This window comes from Garra rufa, chromosome 3 (assembly GCF_049309525.1).
Source record: "Garra rufa chromosome 3, GarRuf1.0, whole genome shotgun sequence".
In the NCBI taxonomy this organism is placed as follows: domain Eukaryota; kingdom Metazoa; phylum Chordata; class Actinopteri; order Cypriniformes; family Cyprinidae; genus Garra; species Garra rufa.
In genome coordinates, this window is record NC_133363.1 from 26,308,472 (window position 1) to 26,333,824 (window position 25,353).

Genomic DNA, 25,353 nt, shown 5'->3' on the forward strand with positions numbered 1-25,353 from the left:
GTTTATTTGTAGTTATTATTGTGTTCTTTTTCAGCATCATTACCTCTTCAAGTAGAATAGATACAGCTATATCAGATACATAGGCCTAGTGTTATCCAAAGAGTGTGTATCAAGTTGGCACTCCACTAGCCATCTGAGTCTTTAATCAGCAGTGTGGCTGAAATCCAGAGTAAACAAATGAATCTACTGCAAGACTGAATATCTGTAATACCCTCTGCAAAAACCTGTGGTTAACCCTGGCACTCTGAGTGAGCCTGGCCCGCCAAATATTGTCTAAAATCTCTGTCAAAGTCATTTGCAAAAACACATAGCAAACAAAACTGTGAACTTGTCAACAGCTGTTATTTGGGTTAAGAGGTATTTGACTTTCTGACTAAATGCGAAGGGATGCAGAGGGAAGTCATGATGTTCATAGTTATGGCAGCGTTCAGCTAAATAGGTCAGTACTGTTGGGTTAGTATCTGTGTGGCACACATTTCTCCACTAATATACCTCCCCCTCACACTCACCAACCCTGACAATGATATTGCAATCCATGACTTGTTTCCTACCTAGTTATGCCCTCATTTTAAAATTGTATGTGCCCCCCACTTACTCTGTGACGGCTATTGTGGCTCATACCTCTTATATCATACCTTTTCATTCTTTATTTATAACAACCAGCCACTCAAAGCTTTTTGCAGGATTTTCAAGTCTCCCCATGTAAAGCCTGGAAAAACTTCTGCAATTCTAACAGAATGACAGACCTACTTGCACTTAAAATGTCAAAAGCACTCAGCAGGACCAAGACAGGCCCAGATTCAAGTTTTATTCCTGGCCCTTGTACAAGGGTCGTGACTCTCGATGGGGTACAGTCAGATGACCTTCAAGAAGGTCCTGATGTGTCAAGTTAAGTCAAGTCACCTTTATTTATAGTGCTTTATACAATACAGATTGTTCCAAAACAGCTTCGCAGTATTGAACATGAAAGATACATCAAGATGCATCAAATATGGGGCAAATCCAAATTCTAATGACAACAGTGTCAGTCAGTTCTGTGTTGAGTTTAGATCAACAACTGTGTAAAAGTCATTGATTATATTTAATTATATATATTATATTCATTTAATTCAACGATAATAAGCTCAACTACAAACAATTTCTCAAGTTTCTCAATTGTAAAAAAAAAAACAGCAAATGTTAGGTATGTTTTGAAACATGGCAGCTAGTTTAAACTGGTTTAAGCTGGTCCTGAGCTGGTTATAAACTGGTTATGAGCTTGTCATGTGCTCATTCTAAGCAACTAGCTCTTGCTCAGGACCAGCTCATAACCAGCTCAGGACAAGTTTAAACCAGCTCATGACCAACTAATGACAGGCTTAAACCAGCTGCTATGCTTCAAAACATACTTAACCAGCATATGCTGTTTTTTTCCAACATGGTATTCATTTTAGTCAGTTCAGTGTTGACTAAATTAATTTCAGTAACATCGATGTTGCAAAAAAAGCAGCTTTCCAGACAACAGAAAAGCAGCTGTAATTTTTCAGCTCAACTTTTTGATAGTGTTAGTACCGAACATTATAAGGGTCTTTTTAACCCCAACTAAGCAAGCTAAATGCAACAGGAACATGTGGTCACATGTTTATAGGTTAAATTAAGTGGTATTGAGAAAATCTCAATACTAAAAAAGTATGTTTTTTTTTTTTCAAAAGTGAATCTGATTCTAGAAAGAAATTGAGTTTGTTTTCACAGCACCTTAAATAATCCTCTTATTTGTGTTCAACCAATGAGGGAAGAAAGAAAGAACGATGTCAGAGATTATCTGCTTTCCCTATCAGATGGCATTAAACCCAGTGCAGATTGCTGCAGTCCTTGTCACGATGAATAAATGGCAGTTGTTGTCATGTGGCAAGACTGCCCCCTAGTGGCTGCAGAATCATTTCTGCTGTCGCTTCGCCCTCAAGTAAACTTGAGATGCTGAGACACCATTTAAATCAGCTCAGAAGGTCTCTTTTTTTACATCTTCAGGTATTTTTGAAAATCGTTACATTTTGAGAGCGGCTGTTGGGTTTAATTATTCACTCTGGAGAAAATGAGTCATTTGCTATTTGGAGACATGCTAAAGTTCTTCAGACATAGCCTACTAGTAGACCTTCAACTCTTGAAGCTCTTCATGTGTATTAGCATTTAAAGCGTATCGTGCTTCATCTTACCCCTCATACGCAACCTCCTCTGCTCCATCCATTAAACTGCTTGATGCTAGTCAATGTTTTCCACTTGACATGAGACTATCCTCTCTCTGAAAATTATACCAGGAGAAATGTCTGTTCTCAAGAGTCACATCAAATAGCAGAGAAAGGAGAGCACTGACAGCAATTAGGACTTCAGTGTAAATTTGCAGATTGTACAGTCAAAAACATGCAGAATCTGCAAAATGCAATTATTTCACCAAAATAAGTACTGACCTGAATAAGATATTTCACATAAAAGATTCACCCTGGAGGGTGAAAACTTTTGGAATTTGAAGATCAGGGTAAATTTAACTTATTTTGTCTTCTGGGAAACATGTAAGTATCTTCTGAAGAGTAGTAAATAAAAAAATGATATTTAGGCTAAATAAGAAAAATGTACACATCTTCATTCTGTTCAAAAGTTTACCCTCCGGCTCTTAATGCATCATTTTTGCTTCTGGAACATCAGTGAATGTTTGAACACTTCTGTAGAACAGTAGTCAAAATTTAAAGTGGATCAAAACCCTTCATCAAAACAATACCCATTCTTGTCTTAGAACAACTTTGATTAAGTTTTTTGATCCATTTCAAATGTTGACTACTATAGTTGCATATGAGTCCCTCAGTTGTCCTCAGTGTGAAAAGATGGATCCCAAAATCATCATTTTCGGAAAGAGTTAAAATACACAAAAATGCACAAAAATCAAAGAATTTGTGAAACCTGAAGGATTTTTTTCTGAAAAACAGCGGGCAGTAAAAAAAAAAAAAAAAAAAAAAAAAAAAAAAAAAACAGCTGTGGATCATTCAGGTAACAACACAATAACAACACAATATTAAGAATCAAGTGTATGTAAACTTTTGAATGAGGTAATTTTTATAAAGTCAGTTATTATTTTCTCTTGTGAACTACATGTAAACATATTTTATGTGGATTATCTTATTCAGGTCAGTCCTAAATAAAATAATAACATGCATTTAGTTTGATCCCTCTTATTAATAATTTACATTTTACCGATTCTGCAAGGTGTATGTAAACTTTTGACCTCAAAAAAGTTAATGCAGTAATGTTTTTGAGACAAGTGCGAGCATCTCAGAGAGTCATAAATCGTTATTTTAACTTCTCAACTTTTTTGGTTGTAATATTTATTAAGTCTAGTCCTGAAAACCAAATCAGAGCATCTATAAATATTGATGAGAATTTTCATTTTGATCTCAGATTTTGAAACAGTCGCAGTGGGAATGATGGAAATAAGTGCAGTTTTATTGAAAATATTAAACAAATAATCTGTGGGAAAGCTTATTTGCAAAGCAACATTTCCCCCAACAGGCATTGATCAATACCAGCACTTCTGTGAGTTTCGAAAGGACGGGAGACCGAGGTTGTGGTCCATAAATAAATTCCTTTGTTAATTATCACCCTATACTGTTAACCTTTGACCTTTACCGAAACACACAGAAGCTGTCAGCAGATAAATGACAGTCTCTTAACAGGTCAATGCAGAGCAGCGATGCTAGATTTATAGTCTCGATGGTTGGAGAAGAGCCTAAAATAAAGGCACTTGTCTATTAAAAATAACATGGGACTCTCTTGATAATCTCTTTGTCTATAAATCCTTTGTGTGGTTGATTCAGCATCTCAGGAACAGACTTATTATGAACTGAAGTAGTGGCCAAATTTGTGCTATAGTGAGCTATAAATTAATAATGCACACACTGCATTCTCAAAATGCCAGAGCTTCTAAGAATAAAGAAAATGAAAGATATGAAACAGCACACTCAAAATGTGCTCTCTGTGGCAGCTAATGCAGTTATTTTGATTTCAGAATGCCATAACACTAGTGTATAATATAGGACACAAATTAAATGAGCACAGTACATTTAATAAGGACTTTGTAAGCAAACATACAAGCCTTGGTTTTTCAATAGATTTCTAGCAATGATTCTTTAATATAAGCTATATACCTATGTACAAAATGTATATAAAAATAACTTTATTCATATTATTTGAACAATATCTAATGGTACTAATTATTGTGAAAGGAAATATACAAGTAAATACTGGCTCATTAGATTGAAGATCTATGAAAATTCTGGTCTGATGCCAACTGGTAAAAGATTGAAAGCAGGTCTCTGCTGGGTTAAATAGTTGGGTTAAAAGGCTCTTTCTAACTGGAATAAGCATTGATTGGCTCACTAATAGCCTGACCTCACTGTTTAATCAAGGTCAGCTTTCAAGGTTGATGAACACCGCTTTGATGTATAAGCATATGATTAACCTTAAAAATAAGATATTTAAGGGAAGGCAGATATTTGTTTTCTCCTGTCAGTTAAGTTATGCTGTATAAATGACTATCACCCCTTTACGTTCAAGACTTTTTTTATACATAGGATTATTCTGTACAATGACAATATCACATCTATTTTTGTTTCCTCACAGATTATTATTATTATTATTATTATTATTATTATTATTATTATTATTATTATTATTATTATTATTATTATTATTGTGCCGTTAAAATTAGCACTGTATGTGACTTTTATTTTGAAAAGAGTGAATTTGGTTTCCGGTTTTTATCGTGAGTTCCGGCTTGCTTGTTTGCGACTTTGCAGAGTTGGTTACGTTAACAATTTACTTTGCTAGTTCTATTATTACTGTTGAGGCTGTAATAATGTCAGGCGGAACGCGACTAGAAAACGCCAATCCTCTGATATTTCAGCGATCTGGGGAAAGGCTCTTCACTGCCACTGATGAAGATGAGGATGTAGCGGATCCCATCGATGACAGGGAGATCTTCGATATCCTTTCAAAACTGCTTTGACATGTTAGCCTAGTTGCTTCAAATTATTTGCCATGATGACAGTTACGAATACAAACTGCGTTAGTTCAGAGATGCGGTTTGAATATTTTTGAGTCAGACCTTAACTAAATAAATACATCTGATCAGATCTATCAATGACCCTGAGCACCCGCTGTCCCTCGAAGAACTGAATGTCGTGGAACAAATGCGCGTCAACGTGAGTCTAATCTGCGAGCATCTGTCTATCTATCTAAAGTTTTTTTCTATCGTTCTGTCATTGTATCGTGTTTTTCTTCCTGAGCAGGTGAATGATGAGGACAGCACGGTGTCTGTGGAGTTCACACCGACCATCCCACACTGCAGTATGGCCACACTCATTGGCCTGTCCATCAAAGTGAAGCTTCTGCGCTCCCTTCCAGACAGATTTAAGGTAAGTTTAGTGAGCAGCCAAACACATTTAAGCTTACATTAGGCTTTGAGTTTCCCAAGTCATTTGTGTTTTTTCTTTTTGTTGTTAGATTGATGTTCACATTACGCCTGGCACACATGCTTCAGAGGATGCAGGTAAGTTTCAATACAAGACAGAACAAGTTTAAACTGATAGTTCACCCAAAAAGGAAAATTCTGTCATGATTAATTAAGTAAATGAATACATACATAAAATGCTATTAATGTCCCTTAAGCCTTGTAAAATCTGAAAATAAAAGTTTATTGTACCTTTAAACAAAGTAAAAAAAAAAGTTTGCAAATGTGTTTTATGTTTTGTCATATTTGATACATCAGGCTTTTATGGCTCATATAGTGGGAAAATAGAGCTAACACACTTAATGAAGAAAAACTGAGCTAAAAAGTTGTGGTAAATATTTAATTATCTTTCTCCACATGATGGTCTTTCATGTTACCTGCTCATAAATTGAATGTGTAAACACTTACTTCAGTGGCCTCTGTGTTTATGTCCGTATGACAGTCCGTATCATGCCATCTTGTTAGCATTCTTTTGCTGGTATGTACGGTGGCCGACAGAGGCCAACGCGCTGCAAACTTAAGAAAACACATGCAAACAGAAAAAAAAGACAACAAATTAAGAAAACATCTTCGTCAGTTTGACAACACAGGCGCTGCAAATCCTCGCAACGCAAACACAAATACGGAACCGCGCTGCAAATTCTCACAACAGAACCAAACTCAGAAACGCGCTGCGAACACACGAAGGCGCTGCAAACTAACTAATGCGCTGCATATAGCATGGTCCACAACGGAAATGTTTCAGGGGGACCTCAAAAAGTGACGAACTCATCTGGGACCTGATTATTTGTTCAGTGGCTGTTGGTCAGAGCAGAGGTGTTATCGGTGAACTATCACCTTTTAGTGATAGTATAGTATCACTTAAAGGTGATAGTGATATAAATAATCAGGTCCCAGATGAGTTCGTCACTTTTTGAGGTCCCCCTGAAACATTTCCGTTGTGGACCGTGCTATATGCAGCGCGTTTGTTAGTTTGCAGCACCTTCGTGTGTTCGCAGCGCGTTTCTGAGTTTGGTTGTGTTGTGAGAATTTGCAGCGCATTTCCGTATTTGTGTTTGCGTTGCGAGGATTTGCAGCGCCTGTGTTGTCAAACTGATGAAGATGCTTTCTTAATTTGTTGTTGTTGTTTTCTGTTTGCATGTGTTTTCTTGTTTGCAGCGCGTTGGCCTCTCTCGGCCACTGTACATATGGGTCAGTTCAGGATTGTGATTCGTTCAATCTGGAATCTGATATTGGCCACATTAAAAAAGATAAAGTGAACAGCCAAACAAAATTGTAAACAAATTGTATCTGAGCATCAAAATTGTGATAAAAATTATACTGTATATTTTAATAGTAGATGTGACATCAGTGGTTTAACCGTGATTTTATGAAGCTACTGTTCGAGAACTTTTCGTGCACAAAAAAAAAAAAAAAACTATGTTAACTCTCTTTACTTTATTCTGATTTCATCAAAAATATCTGAAATTGTGTTCTAAAGATGATCGAAAGTACAGGTTTGGAATGACATGAGGATGAGTAATTAATGACAGAATTTAAATTTTTGGGTGAACTATCCCTATACCATAATTTTTCCATTGCACAGCACCCTGTATCCATTTTAAAATAAAACTTTTTAATAAAAATTATTTTGTTTTTCCTCCTCCAGTCAATAAGCAGCTTGCTGACAAAGAGAGAGTGGCAGCAGCTCTGGAGAACTCTCAGCTGCTGGAGGTGGTCAACCAGTGTCTGTCCACCAGAACCATGTGATCCCAAGAATCCTGCTGCTGTTATTTGGTTTTCTGACACATCAGGATTTAACTCTTACAGCCAAGCCAGAGTTGAGTGAAAATAACAGCATTATTATTTTTTGTTTCTTTTTTAATTTTAGTGCAGTACTTAACAAACAGCACCAGATCAAATACACTGGTTAGTATGTATAAAATGAGAGATGCATCCAAGTTGAGTTTAAAAATGTATCAAGGAAAAAAAACAATGGTTATACAGAATTTATATGAAACCAGTGTTTTTTTCTTCTCAGTTTGACAGTGTGTGGAAACATAAAGAGACACATTATTCTGTAATTATGTCAAACAATTGTGAATATGTACAAAATGACTTCACTTTTAGACATTTGTGGACTTTCCAGAGAGATGTCTTATTGGTCAAAATGTTTTAATTTGCACTGCCTTTTGTACATGTTGTTTTTGCCAGTAAAAAATACATATTATGTGAAATCAGTTATTTTTTTGTTATTTTAATTCAAAAAGTTCAAATCATTTAATCATAAATGAAAAGTATTTTTCTACATTTCTGCGTTGATGTTACTGCTTTGTAATAGCTCTGAAAAGCTAAAACAAAACAAAAAACATAGGCCTACCTTCTATAATGTGGTATAAAATGTTAATTTCTACAGATGTGGTAAATGGATGCATCATTATACATCATTACTTTTATAATAGACACTTCATAATGCAGGCAGGATAACTTCTGGAGTTAGCTATTATCAACCTCCATCCCAGACCAACTTATAGTACACTAGTTTATTGCATTTTGAGAGACAAACAAAAAAGTTATGCTGATGCTCATCACACTGGGAATGACAAAACTCACATGACTTCTTTATGAAAATGCTATTCTTTAATACTGTGTTATAAAGTTATGATTAACTTGTTTGTCTTATATAGTCTGAAGGGTAATAGTCTGTCTAAGCTCAAGACAGAAGACAGTGATGATACACAGATACTATAATAAGCACAATAGTTTGCAGAGTCTGTTTAGATTACACTTGCTTGGCTTTCAAGTCACAAAAGTGCTTTCACTAGCATGCATTAAAAATGCATGATAGATACTATTTCACGTAATAGAAGTCTTTTTCAATAGTTTTGTTTTTTATAAATTACCAGACTAGCTAACGCTGCAAGTCTTTTTTGGTCCGGTCATGAAAATAAATACCAAACTTCAAATATACATATTTGTCATTAATTTATGATTATTTTTGTGAAAATTTTGCTCGCCTTGCATCTGGCGCTGTAAGTAGAAAGGACATGTCAGGACACATCAGCACAAAAAAGAACGCATAGCCTATATTCTCTGAATACATACATTTTGTTTACCATATAATGTTTTATAGTGTAAAAAAAAAAAGTGGGGAAAATAAGTATGAATTTTAGCAGCTAGTGAAGGCTATAAAAATCCCATAACTTTGGCAAGTTGTCACAACACATAAACCTCCTCAACATAATTCTGAAATCAGCTTAGCATGGATAAAAGACTTACATAGGTAGCCTACTTTCCAAAATGATTTTGTTTCACAGAATTGGTCTGTACATATGAGTGCTTAACAAAATCTGATAAATATGAAGAAGTTGTCATGTGCAATATGCAGTATTATACAAGCAGCTGTTAAATGACAGTCTAAAATGTGAAAATGTATTTTCTCTTATCACGTTGGAATAAAAAGGTGGAATTGTATTAGCTATGCACAAGTTAGCTGATACACCTGCTGGTAAATGCCAGTACTTGACAATACATTTCATACACCACTAGATGGCAACATTGAGCTATCTATAAATGTACTCCAACATGATGAAAGGGGATTTTGCCCTTGAAAATGACAGAATAGTGTTTTTAGCATGCAGTGAATATTATATGATAATTTGACAATGGATAATAATTCTGATTCTAATCAGAACATCTCTTTAAGTGATGCCTTTTGAATGCTAAGCAATAACAGCCCTGAGTAAATTGCTGGTCCTGGATAATTCTGTCATTCATTGAATTTTATAGAAATTCAATATGATGATAATTATGTGATGACATTTCGATAACTTTGAGACTTCAGTTCATAATTTTATATCATGAAATCATATAATGTTAATGTTAACCAACCTGTCATAAACCATTAAATCTTGTTACAGAACAGCACCAAAACCACACTATGTTTTTAAAACTGACCTTTCTAGCAGCTGTGATAAACCAATAATCACAATGTAGTGCACAATTAACCACACAAACAATGGAAAAATATCATCAGGGTAACACACATGATGCTAAAATAATGCTATGACATACAATAAACACAATGTACAAAATAATATTTTTTAAATCTAAACAAATGTTTGGTCAATGAATTTTGGGATTCCCCCTCTATATATGGGGGTACATATAATGTCTTGTTGAATTCATTCTTTTTACTTCTGAAAACATTAACAGTAAAATTGTCAATGTCAATATTTTTCCATATAGCCTATGGTTAGGAATCTTATCTTACAATTAACCAATTCACAGCATTTTACACTGTTTTGTCTTTAAAATAAAATAAAAAATTTAAAAGGCAGCTGAGCTCAGATTCAGAAACCAGCGTAAACCAGTTAAAACTAGCAATACGTCTGTTTCAGAAGGAGACGGAAAATAATAAATAACGTTAAAAATATGTATCATAAAGCATTTATGTTCGCACTATACGCCTTTGCTTTACCTACATGCGATGAAGAACGCATTTCATGGCTGTAGTAAAAGCGGAACATGATTCAGCCCCATCGTCCGTGCGTTACGCGCACAGGGGAGGGAAGACCCTCTCTGCCGGACGCCCTCGCAGAATTGTGAATCACACGCCCCTCCCTCAAAATGATGTTACTACTATAAGAAGTGATTCTCCGAGGCAAGCCCTCCCTCGGCCTGACGTCACTCACTCGCATAAATAAGGGATCCGTCTCATCACAGATCATAAGCGAAACCCTCAGCGGACGAATAACGGAGTAAAACGGAATAACTGAATTTTGACACTAAAAGGAAGGCGTTGTAGCCGCAGTCACATGTAAGTATCATTTTAACATATCTTTTCAACTCCTTTTGGTATTATTATAGGCTAGGAATAAGTTTATACTCAGGTGTCGTTAAACAGTACAGTTTGTTATAATATAGTTTTACACAGACAGGTTTGGAGTCATGACTTTGAACAAAGGAGACAAATTAAGGAACATGGATAAGAGAAGAGGTAGCATGCCGTTTCCCCTCCACCTGCAGAACTTGCACAGAAGAAGCATGCCAGTGGACGACCGAGAGCTGCGCTCCTCGATGCCCGAGGGTCAGCCCACCGAGCTGTCCAGCCTCATGCGCTTCAGTCAGGTGGAGGAGCACAGGAACAGCTGCGTGTCCGACTCCTCGGACTCGGTCATCTCGTCCGGCAGCGATTCAGACGGCCAGGTCTACAAGGTGGTCCTCCTGGGCGAGCACGGCGTGGGGAAGTCGAGTTTGGCGAGAATATTTGGAGGAGTTGAAGACAGTTACGAGTGCGAAGAAACAGGTAAACGTCTTGATTTATTGAGAAGTGCTTGAAAATTTCACCTTCAGCGAGTCGAATGTGGTGCTTTTTCGATTTACAAGCTTGTGTAAGGTTACAGATGTGTAATTATGTATTGCACCTTTATTTCAGGAAACACATATGACAGATCCCTTGTGGTTGATGATGAGGAGACGTCAATCCTTCTTTATGACATATGGGAACAGGTAAGCAATGGACTTAGGAGTAATATATATTTGAATAAATACAATATTAAAATAAATAGACATTTAACTAAATTAAAAAAATAAAACAAAATGGTTATAGTAAATAAAATGCATTAGTGTCATTATTGTCATGATCAGCATTAACTGTACAATGCATAACCATCCATTTTATTCTTACAGGATAACAGCCAGTGGCTGAAAGAGCAGTGTATGCGAATGGGAGACGCCTATATCATCGTGTACTCTGTGACAGACAAGTCCAGCTTTGAGAAAGCTTCAGAGCTACGAATCCAGCTGCGTAGAGCTCGGCAGTCGGAAAACATCCCTATCATCCTGGTGGGCAACAAGAGTGACTTGGTGCGGTCCCGGGAAGTTTCTGTAGATGGTAAGATTTCACCCACCTTCTTTATTTTAAAATATGGCGGATAGAGCCTCTGTTTAGAGATGTTTTGGATAGAGTACTTCTCTGACTCCTGAACTTTGAGGAGCTGCCTGGAGGCATAGCAATGATGACACGTTGCTTTTATCCCTCTGGTAATGGAGTTAATGCTCACCTGCTTGTGCATCTCTGTTTCCTCGTCTCTCTAGAGGGCAGTGCCTGTGCCGTTGTGTTTGACTGCAAGTTCATTGAGACCTCAGCCTCCCTGCATCACAATGTGCGCGACCTCTTCGAGGGCATCGTCCGGCAAATTCGGCTGCGGAAGGACAGCAAGGAAGAAAATGCCCGGCGCATGGCCAACTGCAAGCGGCGTGAGAGCATCAGCAAAAAGGCCAAGCGTTTCCTGGGCCGCATGGTGGCCCGGAAGAACAAGAAAATGGCCTTCAGACAGAAGTCCAAATCCTGCCACGACCTGTCAGTACTATGAAAAACTGGACTAATGTGCCCTCTGATACCCACGACCAGAAGCTGTGTGTTTTTCAATCTAATATAAGGACTATCTAGCTGTACAGACAAATATGAACTTGTTTTGTAAACCGAGAAGAGATTATATATGACACAAAACTGACAAAATCATGTTGATTATGTTGACTGGCATGAGGCTTTTTATTGTTTTGTTACTTTTACTCTGTTTTGCTGCCTTAATATGTATAGCTGTCAAATTCTGCGCATGTAAATAGGAGGTAAATCCACAAATCACAATGTTCCCTTTGGAGAGCTGTGGGTATGTTTGCACAAAGGCAAAAGAAATTGGTTCTTTTCTTTATGTGTACTTTAACTGTATCAGATGAAGGGATGAGCACAAGTAATTTTTCTTGCTGAAATAACATGGAATCAAATGTTACTTGAAACTGAGTGCGCAGGTTCGTAACTCAGCCAAGACACCGAACTAGAAGGTTTGGGGTTATTTGGGGGGTGGGATGGGGTTGGGCAAGAGGCAATATGGGATGTTTTAATATCAAAAGTCTGATATGGTTATTCTGACATCTATGCTCCGTGTGTAAACGACATAGAAGCAATAAATTATGTGTTGTGAGCTGTTTTTAAAAACGTTTGATTTGCACTTAATGCCGTTTAATATTATTGAGTTGTTAATTTTGTTACATGTTTACAATTGGTTTTTATAATAAAATAAATGATGAAAAATACAATGCTAATTTGCATGGTGTTCTATTTACTTTAAACACAAAATGCACATTCAGACTTGAGGCTATTATACCATGTAATTTATTCCCCCATACATATGCAAGCCAGGGACTTGCTAGTCAGTTGTGTAATTGGAGGAAACAAGGTAGTTTAAAGTTTTCTCAGCCGAATTAGGAAAGCTAATCATTAATCAGATACAAAGCAGATGCAATGCTCTTCTAACACTTAACGCCATTCTCAATTTCGCTCACGGGAAGTGTGGACTGGAGGTAAGAGCTGCTTTTATTAAACAATATATGATAAGTTAAACCGAAAGAACCGTGTGAGATTTTCTGTCACAGTCCATTTGTTGTCGTTTTAAATGATTTGCGTTGTTATAGCCTTATCCAGCATAACACAACCGCATCACTGATTGAGAGACTTAATTGACTTTCTTTAAAAGTTCGACTAAGACTAGGCCTATTTAGTTCTGCGTAAGGTGTATATATAGCCTGTTCATTTCTCTCTTTTTTTTTTTCTTTACAGACATAATCGTAGAATAGCCAACAGACTTGTTTGTTTTCATTCATGTAATCGCTGGTGCACGCACAGTGTTTATTCTCGTGTTTTGTAAAACGTGCACCTGACGGATATTCTTGTTTTATGGTAATGTTTTGTATTTTGAAGAAGAATAAGAAAAGTTTTGCAATCCTGTAGCTATTCCCGATAAAACGTAGGCTAAAAAAGTAAGTCGACACCTGACGTGATGTTACATTAATGAGTTGTACTTGAGTTTAACATTAACTGGAGGGCTGATGGCACGCTTGATTATTTTGCTCAGACTAATACTTTCTCTCTTCAAAGGTGTATTCAGCATTTTTTTAAATTATCAGAACGTTGAAGAAATACCCTTAGAATTACAGGTGAGGTCAAAAGTTTGCATAAACCTTGCAGAATCTGCAAAATGTTCAGAGGGATCAAACAAAATCCATGTTCTTTTTTTATTCAGTACTGACCTAAGATATTTTACATAAAAGAGGTTTACATATAGTCCACAAGAGTAAATAATAGTTACCCTGTTCAAAAGTTTACATACACTTGATTCTTAATACTGTGTTTTTAATACTGAGTTGTTCATGACTCCCTTGTTTGTTCTGAACAGTTAAAGTGCTGGCTGTTTTTCAGAAAATTCCTTTAGGTGCAACAAATTCTTCGGTTTTTCAGCATTTTTGTGTATTTGAATTTGAGCTACAGAAGATACTTACATGTTTCCCAGTACGTTTTAATCCAAAAAGTTTAATTCAAAAAGTTTTCACTCCCCAGATCTTATTGCATCGTTTTTTATTCTGAAGATTCAGTAAGCGTTTGAACCCTCTGTAATAGTGGCGTATGAGTCCCTCAGTTGTTCTCAGTGTGAAAAGATGGATCTCAAAATCATACAGTCATTTTTGGAAAGGGTTCAAATACACAAAAATGCTGAAAACCAAAGAATTTGTGGGACCTGAAGGATTTTCTAAAGAAAAGTAGGCAGATTAACTGTTCAAGACAAACAAGGGACTCATGAACAGCTATCACTAAACAAAAAAACACAGCAGTGGATCATTCAGGTAACAACACAGTATTAAGAATCAAGTGCATGTAAACTTTTGAACAGGGTCTTTTTTATAAATTCAATAATTATTTTCTCTTGTGGACTATGTGTAAACGTCTGTAATGTGAAATATCTTATTCAGGTCAGTATTAAATAAAAAAATAACATGAATTTTGTATTATCCCTCTCATTTTGGGAAAATAATAACCATTTTACAAGGTGTATGTAAACTTTTGACCTCAAATGTAATTATGTACTTGTACATTACAATGCAAACCAGCTGATAAGCCACATATGTCTTTAACTAAAGCAAAGCATATTCATGTTAAATTGATGTTGTTGTTTTTTTCTAAGCATGAAGGCCACTGTTATCTCGATGGAATCTCTGAGTGCTTGGTTTATTGCACTGAGTGTAAGTTGTCTAAGTTGGCCTTTTTGTGTGGACCATATACATGTTTATCACTCAACATGATTTGCCTTCTGCAATTAATTGCTTTCTATTTTAGGTGCTGTCTCATAACATTTTGCTTTCTGAGACTGCTCATCTTAAAATTGGTGTTCCAGAAAACTATGATGGTATTTTCCCATGGTACCTCACCAAGGTGAGTTCTTTCTGTAAGGAGGACAAAATGACTTTGGAAAGTTTACTGAAGCTTTAACCTGGCTTATATTGGGTATATATTTGTCCAAAGTAATAATTGTGATAACAATAATAATAAAAAAAATTAACAACAATAATTATTATATTTTATTTTATTTTATTTTGTTTTATTATATTGCATTGTATTGTATTGTATTGTCTTATATTATATTATATTATATTATATTACAAGCTCAGTTGAAACAGGTAATCAGGTAACTGAGTCTGAGTAACTGTGTGTACACTCAAAAAAATAAGTCATTGGATGAACTCAATTTAATTGAGGGCAGGATTTCCATCCAATAAATATGTGTGACCCCAACTCATAAAAAACAAATTCATGCAATGAAATGTAATTGAGTTGGGCCAACTCAATTTGATCAAATATAGTTTCAGTAAAATTGATACGTTTATGAAGTAATTATTTTATGCTTGTTGAACTCAATCTAAAAGATTTAACTGGAAAACAAATAACTAGGCAGAAATTCTTCTACACTCAAAAAATGATACATTGGATTTACTTAACTTTAGGCATTAACCAACTTATTAGGCATTAGCCATAAGATGGCTTTGTTACATCCATGGCATGCCCAAAGTAGTTGTTTATTTTATTATTAAAACAACTTTAACTTATGTTATCAGGTCCTCAACCCAAGCACATGCTCTATGCATTCACCACAATGGTAACCCCCAAAAACACTACCATACCAGAAACTGTTTTAAATACAAACATAAAAGAACATTAAACATTAACAAGTCTCCCAATTTTATCATTTTATTAAAAAAATGCATAAAATAAAATTTTATTTCAACATTTACTCTCCTTATCCAGCCGTGTGCAAAGCATGATGGGAAGGGGAAATCCACTTCCTAGTTACACAAGTAAAATAATTTATGTACTCTCAACTCTACTTAATTGAAATACGTTCTTTCAAAATGAAAATATTGAGTTGAACCAAAACGAAACTGTTTCAAATCAGTTTAACACAATGCAATTGTTTAAATGGGAAACCTAACACAATGGTGTTAAATGAAAAAGATTTTTTTTAATTAACTGTACAGTGTGGTAGAATCATTTTTTTGAGTGTATAGACTGGCCAGACAGATGAAGAGCTATGAAGGTTAAGAGGAGTGTATAATACAAGACGGTATAGGTTGCCGATTTGTCTAGCATTGTTTTTGTTGGTAGACTGATGAAAAGGGCATGTAGATGTTGAAGGCATGTAGATTTTTTCATATTATGAATGGTGCGGAGGTGTACCATTCTTTAGTCTAGACTGAAGAACTAATGTAATTTTTTTAAAAGCAAGCGGTTGTAACACCAAGGCTCTGAACATTACAGTAGGCTAAGAATTTCAATAAGCAGTTCTGACTTACTAGGTGACATATTGTCAGCTCTGGCGACAAAAATACAACTGAGAAATTGAATTAAATTGTTGTGCGTGTAAGTTATAGACTGAATTTAGTTAGTTTAAACGGACTGTCCTTGTGCCGCGTTGAGAATGACTAAAGAGTTCTGAGAATGTATTAATGACTGCTTCTAAGAGCAACATAGAGAAAAGACTGAAAAAGCAGATCATTGAACATGCCATTCAATAAACCCTACATCCCACTTCCCAGAGCACTCAGAACTCAAGGTGTAATTATGAGCAGGCATTCAGGCACAAACCAGTCGTCACCAAACTAAATATGGAGCTCGTGTACAATGCCTTACTTCAAACCCTGTGTCAGACATCTTTAGCAGATGCCGTTTGGTAATAGCCCAGTTGCTCTTCAAAAAGCTTTTCGCTTTGACACTGTAATTGGTGGCATTTCTGAAGGACTGTTTGGGTCCTAGTGCTTCTCGCTCGTCATTTTCTGTATTTGACGCCATGTTATAAAAACAGTCTCTGTGCGGTGTCCAAATCAACTATAATGGCCTACATGTGGGTGGGCGATAATTACCCGCGCCCTGTGTGATCACTGAAAGAACACAATGATGGCTACATAATATTTGTTTAGGCTTACAAAAATAAGGTCTGATGCATTATTTTAGCTCTCAGTTGAGCACCACAAGCAGAACTGATCAATTTCTGCTACCACAGTCAATCAAAACAACCAAGTATGTGTTTAAAGACTCTGTTCCCTGGATATCCTGTGCCGACGTGTAGGCAGATTGAACAAGGGGAAAAGCAAGCTACAAAGTGTCACGCGAGTCATGCTGTGTGCAATTTGCACTTCAATCAATCTTTACCTTTTCTAATAGACACTCACTGGCATGCTATCTTAAACATGCTAGGCATGGAATAAGCATGAAAAAACAAACAAAAGTATTAAAATTCACTGGCCAGGCAGATGGGAATTTTTGGCATGACACTGATTGTTTAGGTTTGTGTGCTATTTAAGATGTGTGACCACATGCACACTGCACCGTGTATTGAATGTGCCAGTACTGAACACAGAGAATTTAGAGCCTCATTCCCAGCTTAATTCTGAATCTCTATGTGCATTGGTGTCAACCACTGAGCCACATAACTGCTGTCAACAAAGAACATCTAGAGAACATTCAGCCAAACATTATTACAATCTCACTGACCACTTCTACTACACAACCAGTGTTTATACTAACAGTCATTAATGTGCTCTTCAAGCGCTCTTTATTGGAAATAGCATAATTACGAGTTCCCAGCACACGAATGACCAAGCCAATTCGTATATTTACAACTGGGAAATTCTAGATGGTACACAAAAAAGAAAACACTGAACTATGCACCTTTTTCCTGTAAGAGAGGATGCCATTTGTAAATTTTATGGGTCTGATTTTCGATCTACATCCAGCTATTTCTGTTGTACAAAACAACTTGTTTTGCTGCTTGATATTGCAAATTGGTGTGTCTTACCATGTTATTTTAATGTATTATCTTAATTATGAACACACTGGTTTGTACTGCAAAAAGTTACTGTTTACTTACTATTGTGGTTCTTGTCGTTATTCCCCTATTAAGCGCCTAATAAACCGGATGTCTTACCGTGTTGAAGGCTTACTTCCGTGTTGAAGAAAAAGGTGTATATGGATGATATATTTATAATCTATATAGAGATCAGTGAACAGAAGGCAAGTCAGTAATATATGGTGATAATTATTCAACTTTCACAGTTTGCTTCACGTATAGGCCTAGTTGTGATACCCTACTGTATATATAGTAAGTAAGTGACAGAAAATTAAAATTTCTGTATACTATTTTGAATTCTGATGTTGTTATGTGGGTTTATTGCTCACAATGTAATTTGTTTTGTTTAGAGAGCATCCATGTTATTTCCAAATTCAACATCAGACATCATTATGAAGAAGGCCGGGCACACTTTACATTAGGTGGCCTTAACTACTATGTACTTACATTTAAATTAATTATTTGATACAGTGCACTTATTGTGTACATGCATGTTTTTACATTGTATTAGTATTTAAAAACCTGAATCTGTATATTAATTTCTGTAATTGCATTTATAATGACACTGTTGACCCATTCCTTACACCTTAACCCACCCTTAAACCTACCCATATCACCAAACCTGTACCTAACCTTACCTATATAGCACCTCAATAGCAGCAGAAGTGTTTTGCAGTGCACTACAATATGAACGTAATAAGTACACTGTACGTATTTTTCAATGTAAGTACATAGTAGTTAAGGTAGTGCAAACAGTTTTACCGTTTACTGCACGTTGTTATTGTTCTCATTATTTCCGTACAGCGGCTAATGAACCGGAAGTCTCACCCATAGGCTTACTTCTGTGTTGAAGAATCAAGTGGATAAGGAGAATGTTTTTTGTGTGTGTCTGTGTATAGTCTATTTACTATTTGTAAAGGAAGTTTTTCTTGCTTCTAAAAGACCATTGACTGTCTACATACTGCAAAATTAGTGACAACTGCAGAACCAACTAGTGATTCTTTTTCAGTTGGCTGAGCGTATCAGACCTGGTAAAGTCTTTGGTGGAGTGGACAGAGTTTGTGTGATTTGAATGCATATGATGACTTATAAAATACACTGATATCCAATCACACATTGCATCACCAACTTTCTCAGCACAAGCAGTTCACAAAAGCTTTTAAACTTTTATCGTTTTTTTTTTTCAATGCGTGTTTAGAACATCCAGATACAAAGATTGCATTGATGCCAAGTGTAAACTGAGCCAGCACACACCAGAGCCATTTCTCACACAGTACATAATGTTGTCTGTTAAACAAATGAATAAAGCAATAGAGGTACATTAGATGTTCATCAGAATATCTTTTGATAACTACACAAAACATACAGTTCCACTTTATGGACATTTATAGCTTGTGTTTTTATATACTAACCATATTTTATTTTTACAGTTGCCAGATCTCCCCCTGACTTATTCTGATCTGATTGTAAGTGGAGACGATGAAGGGATTTTTGGGGTGGAATCAGGCTTTCTATACGCCCTTAAACCTCTGGACAGAGAGAAGCAGCCGTCTTACTCCTTGCAGGTGCAGAATTTTCTTAGACCTGTTTATGTAATTAATGTAATTTTTCTAAGTACATTAAAGATACACTGCCAGTCAAAAGTTTTTGAACAGTCAGATTTTAAATGTTTTTTAAGAAATTGATTTGATCCAAAATACAGCAAAAGCAGTAATATTGTGAAATACTTTTACAATTTAAAATATCTGCTTTCTATTTGAATATATTTTAAAATGTAATATATTCCTGTGATCAAAACTAAATTTTCAGCATCATGACTCCAGTCTTTAGTGTCACATGATCCTTCAGAAATATTTATAATATGCTGATTTGCTGTTCAAGAAACATTATTAATTATTACAATTATTAATATTCAAACCAGTTGAGTAATTTTTTTCATGATTCTTTGATGAATAGAATTGAAGATCCAAAGATCAGCATTTATCTGAAATAAAAAGCTTTTGTAACTATACACTACACCATTCAAAAGTTTGGATTCAGCATAAATGTCTTTTAAATGCTTTTAATATGAAGATTTCTATTTCATATATATATCAGGATAATAAAATGATTTCTGAAGGATCATGTGACTGGAGTAATGATGCTAAAAATTCAGCGTTGACATCACAGGAATAAATTTCATTTAAAAATATATTCAAATAGAAAACAGTTATTTTAAATAGTAAAAATATTTCAAAATTGTACAGTTCTTTTTCTGTACCTTGGATCAAATAAATGCAGGCTGGGTGAGCATGTTAGTGTACACTTAAATATATACCAATTATATTTTAATAATACATTATTTTAATTGTTATTCAATCTTTTACATATTCATCTAAATTCAGCATTGACTACTACAGCACATGGCTTCCCAGTGAAACCTACGCCACTCAGTTCATTTTTCAGCATGTAAAAATCCACGTCCAGCACATCCGGTGGCAGCCCAAAATAACAAATGCAGACGAAAATTGCCTGCCAATGAAACGTGAAGCAAAAAGGCTTGAGCTCTAATAAGACATGCTGTTTGAGTGCTTTGACCTGCGTATTTGTTCCCAGGTGTCCTTCACAAAGTCCGTGCACACTCAGAGCTTTACTGTTGAGGTGTGCGTCATCGATAAGAACGACAACGTGCCGGTGTTCTTGGAAGAGAGCATGAGAGGCAGCGTGCAGCTGGGGCTTCTCAAAGGTGGGTGGGGAGGCGCTCAGCAGGCCAGCGCCAGAGAACTTCCTCTGCTTGATGCTTATCCTAATTGCCTTGACTTCTTCTTAAATTCTACAGGCGTGCAATGCTCAATGAGATAAACTGTTAGTCTGAATGTCACACATTTCTTACACCACACAATTAGAGTAGCATAGTCGTGTGATTAGAAATAGCTTAGTGTGACGTAATTGAATAGAATTTTTTTTCTTTTTGCTTTCCATAATGAGACACATGAAGAGCTTTTAACTGATATGAGGACGAGCTGTTTTACCTGTGATGACAGATGAAATGCCCTTGAAGTGCTAATACTCATGTTCTTCAGGTTCTTCAATATTTTCTCAGAAACGCCAACAGATTGGAGTGAATAACAATTATTTTGCTCATTAATGTTCAGAGATTACTCATCACTTATTTTAAGAACATCAATAAAAAGACTCACATACTCTGACCTCAAAGGCTTCCTACGAACACAAAAGCGAACATACTTAATAAACAAATGATGATACTGATTCAACATCTATGTCAGCGCAAAGGAGTCATCCGCTTATGTTGAATAAACATCGGTGATTATTTGAATATAGCACATCAATAATGACCTGTGTTGAATGTCAGGCTAGTCATGAGATTGTAAGTTGTTTTGCAATCACTTGATTGCAATCGAATATCAAGAATGGTGCAATTAAAGAAAGTAAAATGCATTCTGATTTCAACAAAATGAAAGGAGTAGTTCACTTTCAGGACAAAAATGTACAGATAATGTACTCACCCCCTTGTCATTCAAGATGTTCATGTCTTTCTTTCTTCAGTTGTAAGGGAAATTATGTTTTTTGAGGAAAACATTTCAGGATTTCTCTCTATATAATGGACTTCTATGGTGCCCCCGAGTTTGAACTTCCAAAATGCAGCTTCAAAGAGCTCTAAACGATCACAGCTGAGGAAAAAAGAGTCTTATCTAGCAAAACGTTTGGTTATTTTCTAAAAAAATATATATATTATTTAATTTATATACTTTTTAACATCAAATGCTTGTCTTGTCTAGGTCTGTGTTTACTCTGTCTAGAGATTAAAAAGTATACAAATTGTAAGTGTTTTTAGAAAATAGATAAGACCCTTCTTCCTCGGCTGGGATCATTTAGAGCCCTTTGAAGCTGCATTTAAACTGCATTTTGGAAGTTCAAACTCAGGGGCACCACAGAAGTCCATTATATGGAGAGAAACCCTGAAATGTTTTCCTCAAAAAACATAATTTCTTTACGACTAAAGAAAGAAAGACATGAACATCTCGGATGGCAAGGGGGTGAGTACATTATCCGTACATTTTTATTCTGAAAGTGACAGCTGTCAACTCTAATCAATGCTAATAATTACAATTTTATTTTCTGTAGTAATTGAGGACTGTTGCACAGTATACCAGTCCTACTCCTTCCCCTTACTCCTTCCTCTTCTCGCTGTTGTTTCCTGTCTCTTTTCACACTGTTTATTAATAAAATGATATAATTGTAAGGAAAAGCTATTTTTGAAATTCAGTTCTGTCAATATGCAAATAACCACCATTTGCTCGTCAATCTAAATGTGCCAGTTCAGTCGGTTTATGTAGATTGTGATAAATAATTCTGATATATGTGTGTATGTGTCATTGTCACAGGAATCCCGTTCATGCAGGTGGAAGCGCTGGACCGAGACGACCGAAACACCGCCCACGCGGACTTGCGCTTCAGTCTTTTGGACCAGATACCACGCATCCCTGCCAGCCACATGTTCTCCATTGATTCCATCACTGGAGAAGTGTCTCTTACAGAGGATGGTAATACATTGCTCCTGTTTGTGTGTGACTAAAATTAGGATGAATTAATTTATGACTGATAAATTTGGCAAAGAATAATGTGATATGCTTTACATCAGTCAGTGTCTCTTAAACACCATGCCAATACATCGATCAGTCAAATCCTCAAAAGGCATAGAATAATACTTCCTTTCTGGATGAGTGCCCTCATGCTTTTAGCGTCTTGGTGTAAATTGAAAGACAGCATCCCTTCTCGTCTGCCATGAAATCAGCTAATAACACTCTCTCTTTCTCTCTTTCACTCAGCCAGTCCAATACGCTCTGCTTATTGCATTGTTAACTCAGCTGTTAACAACATTGCCCTTTGGTTTTTTAAACATGGACGCTAAATTAAAATGATTTTGTGCCAGTGCCAAACCTCAGAGAGCCAGAAAAGAAAGACGGTTAATTTGAATGAGTCATCGAGAGCCCGAGCCATCGGGTCAGCTAGGATTCTGGTTCAAATATAACCAGAGCCGCCTGGCATTAGCTCAGAGAGAGAGAGAAAGAGAGAGAGATAAAATCAGAGGCTTAATACTCACAGAGTGTTTGTACACTGTTTTCATGTGGCAGTGCAGACAATAGATGAAATAGCTTGGGTTTAACACCCCTGAGAAATAAAACCTGTAGCTGTATTTCAAAAATAGCTTTTTACAGTTTAGTTACACTACACAAACTGAAAATGTGCAATTGGAAAACTTGTTTATGTTTATGGTGTAACGAAATGTAGTCAGGTTAATTCAAATAACACAAATTTGACTTACATTACCAACATTCAGAAGTTTGGGGTCAGTATGTTTTTATATATATACACATACATAAAATAATGACTTGTTACAATGTATTATCATATTCATGTTGAATAGTAAAACGTATTTTCCGCTATTGAGGGGGGATACAAGTAAGGTTATGGGCAGGTTTGGTGGTATGGTTAGATCTAATGGGGAGAGGTAGGGGTCGACAGTGTAATTATGGAAGTAATTACATAACTACATCTGTAATTAAATTCTGTTATGTTTTCAAATAGAAGTACAATGCAAAAACATGTATGTACACAATTGTATCAAATTGTATCAAATAGTTAATTTAACTACATAGTACATAATAGTCAAGGATACTGTTAGATCATGCCTCAACGCAAGAAACAGAACAACTAGTCAGCAAAACTGTCTAACACCCAAAACCAGGGCTTTGTCTAGTATCCAAAACTGTATTAACAGTCTTCTATCAGCTAAGAAGTTGACTGAGTCAAGCCAGTGAAGAGCAGAAGCAGGAGACAAAGTGATGATGATAAAAAAGGAGCAGAGTTTTTTTTTTTTGAATAGTGTTATAGTTGTGTATGTCTTAATTCTCAGACTTCGTCTAATGAACACAAAACTAACGAGTAGTGTTATACCAAACTGTTTCACAGCAGCATCCCATAAACCTTGAGTTTCTATAAGCATTCTCTCTTATCATTTATTCATAAAGACAAACAGCCCTTGAAACACACAGTCATAAAACTAAACAACAATGGAAAATAACAATATAAAAAACTATAATGAAATATAAATGATGAATCAATTAATTAATTAATTAATTAATTAAATGAGTATAATGGTAAAATTGTTATTATAAATGATTATATGATTAAATGGAATAATGAAACAATTAAAATGTTACAATTGTGCATGAAAGTAAAACACAACACAAATGTTTGCTGAAGCAAAACACACACAGTTTGCATTTGAGGGTTCTTAGATCCTTCAACACTTAATATAAAGTGGGTACATATATTAAAATAGAATTTCTGATCAAATAAATGCAGCCCTGGTAAGCATAATATATACACTGCCCTCCAAAAGTTTGGAAACACCCCTGGCAAAGTGTGGTTTTGGACGATATCAGCATAGTGTGAATCATCTTTGGGCAATCTTTCAGGAGGCTTGGAGTAATATATCAAGTTTATGTTTGAATAAACCGTCAGCTCGGCTGCCCAGATTATGCAGAGCTGTAATAGCTGCTAATGGTGGATATTCTGATGAATCCAAAATTGAAGTTTTTTTTAAATGTATAAACTGTTTATGTAATAAAATATGTTTTCGTAGTTTGTGTTGTCCCTTATCAGTGCAAAATTATCACAAATTAAAAAAGGATTCATGCCAATAATATCCAAAACCCCACTTTTCTAGGGCGTTTCCAAACGTTTGGAGGGTAGTGTATATTGTTAGAAAAAAATTATTTATATATAAATTTATGTGTGAATTATCTTTTTGTGTTGTCCGTCGTGTGTTTTTTTTTTTCTTAAATGTGTCCATCTGTCCAGGTGCCTCAACTCTAGATCCAGAGATGTGCGGCCGCTATAAGCTGTCTGTGATGGTGCAGGACATGGCCGGCAAGGCCAACGCTTTTTTCTCCACTGGAACTGTCTTAGTGGAGGTGACTGGGAATGCATGGGCCTCACCTGACCCTGTGAGACTGCAGGAGAATCTGCCTGGACCATATCCCATCCCGATCTCACAGGTATGACGAAAGCAGAGGACTGACGGCATGAAATTGATATCCTGTGTGTGTGTGTATATTAAGATAGGTGAGTCTGTTTTATATTGCATTCATCCTCTTCAAAGGCGAGTGTGGCAGCATCCCACAATTGCACATAGCTTTCATCATGACCTTTGCTTTATGTTCAGATTTTATATTAGTCACGACTGCCATCTTAACATACAGACACTGTCTATGAAACACCTGATGTCATGATAGTGGATGTGGGGCATCTACTTTCTACCTCTTAGCACTTATCTTTAGTTAATTTTTAGTGCTAAATAAACACATTAACAGACACAGTTAACGCAGGGGCGGGGCAAGGGCAGGCCACCCCCACTCACAACTGCTGCTTCTGTCTCTTTTTTCTTGACAAGAAGTGTGTTTATTTAGTTGCCTTTATGACCACATCAAACGGGGCTTTTCAGACGCGCTCTCCAACTTTACTTCAGCGCTAGGCGCTAGTCAAACGAGCATGGGAAAGATACAGCAACACATTCTCACTCTCAACTCATCACAT

At 36.1% G+C, this 25,353-nt stretch overlaps 3 protein-coding genes across 5 annotated transcripts in view; all 3 read left to right on the forward strand.

Moving 5' to 3' along the window:
• Positions 1-4,794: 4,794 nt before the first annotated feature.
• ciao2b (cytosolic iron-sulfur assembly component 2B) lies at positions 4,795-7,755 on the forward strand. 2 transcript variants are annotated; one of them, XM_073836988.1, is made up of 5 exons: positions 4,795-5,009; positions 5,149-5,228; positions 5,316-5,441; positions 5,530-5,575; positions 7,185-7,755. In XM_073836988.1, the coding sequence occupies exons 1-5, from the start codon at positions 4,883-4,885 to the stop codon at positions 7,283-7,285; spliced, it is 480 nt and encodes a 159-aa protein (XP_073693089.1). In that variant the 5' UTR covers positions 4,795-4,882; the 3' UTR covers positions 7,286-7,755. The 2 variants fall into 2 exon arrangements, with proteins under 2 accessions (XP_073693089.1, XP_073693088.1); XM_073836987.1 differs by having other exon boundaries at positions 5,149-5,441.
• Positions 7,756-9,642: 1,887 nt separating this feature from the next.
• Positions 9,643-12,584, forward strand: rrad (Ras-related associated with diabetes). Of its 2 annotated transcripts, XM_073837125.1 has the most exons (5): positions 9,643-10,334; positions 10,452-10,823; positions 10,953-11,026; positions 11,207-11,411; positions 11,615-12,584. In XM_073837125.1, the coding sequence occupies exons 2-5, from the start codon at positions 10,466-10,468 to the stop codon at positions 11,890-11,892; spliced, it is 915 nt and encodes a 304-aa protein (XP_073693226.1). In that variant the 5' UTR covers positions 9,643-10,334; positions 10,452-10,465; the 3' UTR covers positions 11,893-12,584. The 2 variants fall into 2 exon arrangements, with proteins under 2 accessions (XP_073693226.1, XP_073693227.1); XM_073837126.1 differs by having other exon boundaries at positions 9,643-10,823.
• A 1,973-nt stretch (positions 12,585-14,557) lies between these two features.
• The window catches only part of cdh16 (cadherin 16, KSP-cadherin), a 55,384-nt gene continuing 44,588 nt past the window's right edge, over positions 14,558-25,353 (forward strand). Inside the window, exons 1-6 of the mRNA XM_073835842.1 lie at positions 14,558-14,593; positions 14,688-14,783; positions 19,182-19,316; positions 20,347-20,476; positions 22,137-22,295; positions 24,619-24,815. Coding sequence (XP_073691943.1) covers positions 14,558-14,593; positions 14,688-14,783; positions 19,182-19,316; positions 20,347-20,476; positions 22,137-22,295; positions 24,619-24,815 — 753 coding nt within the window. The remainder of the gene's footprint in view (positions 14,594-14,687; positions 14,784-19,181; positions 19,317-20,346; positions 20,477-22,136; positions 22,296-24,618; positions 24,816-25,353) is intronic.

Excerpts from the sequence above, each read along its gene's own strand:
- ciao2b (XM_073836987.1), top strand. The coding sequence starts at position 4,883 with ATGTCAGGCGGAACGCGACTAGAAAACGCCAATCCTCTGATATTTCAG. Across the intron at positions 5,010-5,148 it reads CGATGACAGGGAGATCTTCG|ATCTGATCAGATCTATCAAT; the intron begins ATATCCTTTCAA and ends CTAAATAAATAC. Across the intron at positions 5,576-7,184 it reads ACATGCTTCAGAGGATGCAG|TCAATAAGCAGCTTGCTGAC; the intron begins GTAAGTTTCAAT and ends TTCCTCCTCCAG.
- rrad (XM_073837126.1), top strand. The coding sequence starts at position 10,466 with ATGACTTTGAACAAAGGAGACAAATTAAGGAACATGGATAAGAGAAGA. Across the intron at positions 11,027-11,206 it reads TTTATGACATATGGGAACAG|GATAACAGCCAGTGGCTGAA; the intron begins GTAAGCAATGGA and ends TTATTCTTACAG. Across the intron at positions 11,412-11,614 it reads CCGGGAAGTTTCTGTAGATG|AGGGCAGTGCCTGTGCCGTT; the intron begins GTAAGATTTCAC and ends TCGTCTCTCTAG.